Here is a 6,336-nt window from a genome sequence, read left to right as displayed (position 1 = left end):
TCTGACTCAAATTTAGACGCGGCCTCCTTTACAGAAACCTGTACAGGTTCCTTTGCAAATTAAATTAAATAAAGGCGCGAGTTCATTTCCAGAAACCGACACAGGTTTCTTTGCGAAATAAATTCAATTGAGACGCGGGTTCTTGTTTAGAAACCAACACAGGTTTCTTTGCGAAGTAAATTACATAGAGGTGGAGGTTCATGTCCAGAAACATACACAGGATTCTTTGTGAAGTAGATTAATTTGAGGTGCGGGTTCATGTCCAAAAACATGCAACGGTTTCTTTGCAAAGTGAATTGAGGCGCAGGTTCCTGTACAGAAAAATGGACAGATTTCCTTTGCGAAGTAAATTAAATGGAGCCGCGAGTTCTTGCCTAGAAACATACACACGTTTATTTTTGCAGTAAATTTAATGGACCCGCTGATTCAAATCCGGAAACATGCACAGGTTTCTTTGCAAATTAAAGTGAGACGCGGGTTCCTGTACAGAAACATGTATGGAATTCTTTGGAAAGTAAATTGAAGAGAGAGTTCATGTACAGGTTCCTTTTTGAATCAAATTAAATGGAGGGGCGAGTTATTTCACAAAAAAATATACAGGTTCCTTTACGAATCAACTGAAATGGATGGGTGATTTCATGCCTAGAAACATTTCAGGTCTCCTTACCAAGTAAATTTAATGGAGTCGCAGGTTCATGTCCAGAAACATGCACAGGTTTCTTTGCAAAGTAAATTGAGACGCGGGTTCCTGTACAGAAATATGTGCCGTTTTCTTTGGAAAGTAAATTGAGGGACGAGTTCATGTACAGAAACAAGTATAGGTTTCTTTCTGACTCAAATTTAGACGCGGCCTCCTTTACAGAAACCTGTACAGGTTCCTTTGCAAATTAAATTAAATAAAGGCGCGAGCTCATTTCCAGAAACCGAAACAGGTTTCTTTGCGGTTTTTTTGCAAAGTGAATTGAGGCGCAGGTTCCTGTACAGAAGTATGTACAGGTTTCTTTGGAAAGTAAATTGACACGCATGTTCTAGTAAAGACTTATGTATAGGTTCCTTTTTGAAGTAAATCGAGGTGTGGGATCCTGTACATAAAAATGTACAGGAGTCTTTGAAAAGTGAATTGAAGTGCGGATTTCTTTACAGAAACATGTACAGGTTCATTTTCGCAGTAAATTCAGACGCATGTACAGGTTCCTGAAGAAGATCCTGTACATAAATCCACACTTTAATTTACTATTTGGAAGAACCTGTAGAGAATAATTTGAGGGTTATCTTGCATATAGGTTCTTTTGCAGGAGCATGTACATTTGCCAAATTTCTGCACAGGAACCGTCAAGATTATCTCTACAGGTTTCGTGTGCAGCTCTGTGTACAAAAATATGTGCACGATCCTTCGAGGTGCCTGTACAGGTATTTGAGCTGGGAATTTATACTTAGAGAAGAGTTTTCAACCGAAGTTAAATTTTTAACCGAAAAAGATTTTTTAGTCCCGAAAACAAAAAGTTTTTGGTGAAAACTCAAGAAAGGAATGAAATTAGTTTAATTTTAACCCAAAGTAAAACTTTTCAACAAAATTGTTAAATTTTCAAAAAAGTAAAAAAATTTTTGACTAAAAAGATGACTTCTCAATCAAAAATATAATAGTATATTTTCAATTAGAAAGAATTAACTTTGAGCGAAAAATAGTTATTTTCTTGTTACTCTTTATTATTTTAGTTTGTATTTTGAAGAAGAAAAAGGTGAACAGAGAAAGTTTTTTTTGAAAACAGAGGGGAAAAGAGGAATTCTTAAAAAAAAAGAGAAAACGGCGAAATAGGAGAATGAATGTGAAGCGTGGAAATTTTTTTTTAATCTCATTTCTGTTTTTCAGTTTCTTTGGATAAGGAAATGAGACCATGGGACACTTTCGTGTCTTTAGAATCTACTGTGAAAAATATGCTGACTTCTCTAAGGGCAGTAGGTGAGCTACAAAATCCTGCTATCAGAGAAAGGCATTGGAGACAGCTGATGAACAGTACTAAGGTATCGAAGAAATCAAAAAAAGTTCAAGTCCTCTGAATCATTCATTATGGGTGTACATAAACTACCTTACTAATTCTGCGCCATTTACTCCCCCCCCCCCCCCCCCCCCCCCCCCCCCCCCCCAAGGTAACCATTGGTTAACCCCGGATAAACCCTGAAATATCAAAATTTTTTTTTGGAAAAGGGTCGATTATACATCATTTTTCTATTTTTAATTAAAGAATATTTTTGTCTTTATAATACTTAACTTTTGAAAAAATTTATTCCATGTGAAATCTCTTATTTTTATGACAACTTTTTTGTTGGATTGAGAAATAATTTTTTGTCATAATTAAAAGGTATATTAAAATAAAATAAAAATACCTGCATGATAATATAAATAAAGGAAATTATAAATTTAAAGAATTTGTATTTAATTTTTTTAAATGAAAGTTAATTTTTTACCAAATAGTGTAATTTTCTACCGAACTGTTAAATTTTGATTCCCAAAATATGAATTTTTATTTACAATTTTCATTGAGAACCAAAAAGCTAAAAAATGAAAGTGAATTTTTCAATCTTTAACCAATAAAAGAACATTTTTAAAAAGGTGATCGACTTTACATTCAACTTTAAATTAAATTTTAAATTCAACAAAATACTTTAACTTTCAAAACGATAAGTTACACTTTTAGAAAAAGTTGCATTTTCGATTTTAAAGCTAACTTTCACAAAATAGTTGAATTTTTAACAAATAAATTAAAGTTCAAATAAAATACTCAGTTGAATTTTCAACTGAAAAAAATAAGTTTTCAAACGAGAATGGAATTGTTACGTTTTCAGTTTCAAAAATTACTTTTATACAAAAAACAAAATTTTAACTAATTTAATTTTTAAAAACACAGAAGATCCAAAAAAAAGGTGAATTTTCAAACAAAAAAGATTAAAATTCAGACAAAAATATGCAGTTCTCGCTAGTAAGTTGAGTTTTCAAAACGAAAAGCTAAGTTTTGAACAAAAAAAGTTTTTTTTTATCTCAACAATATGACTTTTAAAAAATAGTTGAATCATCAACTAAGTAAGTTAACCTTTAACAATAAAATAAAATTTTTTAGACACACAGCTGAACTTTTAATTTACAAAAGATGAATTTTCAACATCGTACATGAATGTGATACTGAATAGTTAAATTTTTAATTTACAAAGGATACATTTTTAACAAAAAATGAAAAAGTTAAATTTTCAGCGATGAAAATTATTTTCAAAAAAAAAAGGAATTTCCAGCTAGTTGAATTCAAGAGAAACAGAATAATTTGATGAAAAAAAAATACTTTAAATCCCAAACAAAAAGAAGAATTTTAAACGAAACACATGTAGTTCCTACCAAATAGTTAAATTTTCAGATAAAAAGATGTTTTTTTATCAGCATATTAAATTTCAAGAAAATAGTTAAATTCAAAATGAATAGTTTTTTTTTTACCAAATGTTTTACCTTTCAACCAAAAAGATTGATTTTTAAGGGAGATAATTTTTTAGCGAAACATGCATAGTTGATATTTTAAACAAGAAAGATTTTTAATTAAAACAAAAAAAATTTGAATTTGACCAAAAAAGATAAGTTTTCAACAAAATAGTTTCATTCTCACTAAAACAGATTAATTTCTAAAAAAAATTGCATTTTTAAAACAAGAATGAATTTTTAAATGAGAACATTAATTTTTTATAGAAAAAGACAAATGTTTAATAGCTAGATTTAATGATTTAATTTTGATTTAATTTTAATGAAAATAAGCTAATTTTGTTTACAAATTTATTCAATTTTCAATCAATAAGTTGATCTTTCAACCAACAAAGATTAATTCTCAATGAAACATCGAACGGTTTATATTTTGGCTAAAAAAGCAAGAAGATTAATTTTCTATCAAAAAAGGATTTTTGACAACAACAAAAAACGTATTCTTCGCAAAATTGTCAAATTATCAACCAAAGAGATAAATCCTTACTTAAAAAAATAATTTTTCAACCAAATAGTTCAACTTTGAACCAAATAGATGAGTTTTTGATTTAATAATAACAAAAGTCATTTTTAACTAAGAATAGTTGGATTTTGTTATTCGGTTTAATTGATTTATTTCACATTTATACAAAAGAAAATTAATAAAAGAAATAAAAATTGAAAGTTACTTCAAAATCGACGAAAAAATGAGCGCGAAGTTCGAAATGTGACATTTATTTTCAATCCTATTGAATCATTAATTTATTTCCGATGTTATATTAGGCCGAATACTGGTCAGATAATTTTTTTTTAAACGAGAAAAAATCTACCTCGGCCCGGATTTGATCGAGGGACGTTACTTACCACGAGTTCAGCGTTTATCTAGTTGCGTAATTGAATAAACGCTCCACTATTAATAAGTGGCGTTCCCGGTTCAAATCCGGGCCGAGGCAGATTTTTTCTCGTCTCTCTACAAAAGTATTTGACAAGTAGTCCGCAAAATTTAAGTTTAAAAATTAATTCATTAATGATCCTGCTCTAGAAAATAATATCAATTCTTTCTTATTTAATTATCATTAAACTGTATCGTTGCATTGCCAAGAAAAATTGGAAAGCTTGTTAAAATGTATCATTAAGAAGCGGACTAAACTTTCTCTAAGTTCTTAACGTTATCCCCCCTCCCCTTCTCCCTGAAATTAGTAAAAAAGTTTATGGACCCCTTAAAGATATATTTATTTCATTTAACATACCATATCATTGTTTCTGTAATCAAAAATTCATTTATAGTTTAAAAAAAACTAACACTATAATATTAAATGTTTATTTCAATAATGAAATTATTATTTATATCATTTTGAATAATAAAATTACAAGCTAAGTTGCGAAAATATTTATATTTGCCACATTAGTAATAGATTTAGTTGCACTGCTGTAAATACGCTATCGATGTTCCAGAAATTGGGCAACATGACTCCAGAAATTACCGTAAGTCCACTGTAAATAAAGGCACGATATATGAAATTTTTATTCTTAGCTATTGGCTTATCTCTCTTAAAATGAACCAGTAAAATTGTTACTGGTTGAACCAGTATTTTTAACTACAACTGGTGAACCAGTGATTCTCTGCATTTGACTGGGTGAATCAGTAATTTACTCAACTAAGAAATCATTACTGAATATACCAGTAATATACCTTACTGATGAAACCAGCGAACCTCATTAATTAAACGAGTAAAGTCCACTAATTAAACCAATTAATCTTACTAATTAAACCAGTGTGAGAACCTCAATGGTTACACCAGTTAGCCTCATTGAATAAACCAGTAAACCTAATTGATGATACCACTTAACCTGACTGATTAAACCAGTTAACGTCATTCATTAAATCAGTGAACCTTATTTATGGGAGCAGTGGACCTCATTTATGTAAACATGAAATCTCAATGATTAAATCAGTCAGCCTTATTGGTTATACAAATGAACTTTACTGATTTAACTAGCGAATCTCATTGATTGAACCAGTGATTTTCATTAATTAAACCAGTGAAAAATGCTTGATTTTTTACTTTTATAATTTTTTTCAGATATAAAACTCGTTAATATCTTAAAATTTCTTCAACCATTTGTTCACGAAATTCTTAAGCTTTAACAGAAAATTTTTATACATATGTTTCTTCTTCCAACATGGCGGAAAAAATGCAAAAATGTCCCAAAAACTGTTTTTTTCCACCATCGTTGTTTTTCTCAAAAACTTCAATGTTTAAAAAAAAGTTCAATGAAATAAAAATGTCTTGCAATTAACCAAAGAACACTTGACATTTTTTAGATTTTTTAGAAAAAATTTTTGATTTTTCAAAAAACCAAATATTTGAGATTCGCAAAAAAATTTTTCAGAAAATCTGAAAAAATTCAAGAATATTCTTTGACTAATTCTAAGACATTTTTATTATGGGAAAATTTGTACCAAGGCCTATAGATTTTGGGAAATAATTGACCAAACTTGATGCGAATTCTTTTCGCATAAAGTTTGATCAATTATTTCCCAAAATCTATAGGCTCTGGTACACATTTTCCAAGAATAAAAATGTCTTAGAATTCGTCAAAGAATACTCTTGAATTTTTCAGATTGTATTGAAAACTTCTTTGCAAATTTCAACTTTTTCTAAAAATCAAAAATTTTTTCGAAAAAATCTAAAAAAATTGCATAGTATTCTATGGATAATTTCAAGACATTTGTATTTAAGGGCATGCGACACAGTGGAATTCCTACATTACCAACCTCTTTTTTCTATTGAACAAAAATTTTTTTTGAACCATAGAACTTTTTTTGTAAATCAAAT

General features: G+C 29.3%; 1 protein-coding gene across 1 annotated transcript in view; it reads left to right on the top strand.

Annotated features, from left to right (window-relative positions):
* LOC117170792 (dynein beta chain, ciliary-like) overlaps nt 1-6,336 on the top strand; it is a 47,565-nt gene that overhangs the window by 36,030 nt on the left and 5,199 nt on the right. Inside the window, exon 12 of the mRNA XM_033357830.1 lies at nt 1,871-2,022. Within this exon, the coding sequence (XP_033213721.1) occupies nt 1,871-2,022 (152 nt within the window). The remainder of the gene's footprint in view (nt 1-1,870; nt 2,023-6,336) is intronic.

Source organism: Belonocnema kinseyi, chromosome 4 (genome assembly GCF_010883055.1).
Source record: "Belonocnema kinseyi isolate 2016_QV_RU_SX_M_011 chromosome 4, B_treatae_v1, whole genome shotgun sequence".
In the NCBI taxonomy this organism is placed as follows: domain Eukaryota; kingdom Metazoa; phylum Arthropoda; class Insecta; order Hymenoptera; family Cynipidae; genus Belonocnema; species Belonocnema kinseyi.
The sequence above is the reverse complement of the archived record's forward strand: the minus strand, read 5'-3'. Positions and strand labels throughout refer to the sequence as shown.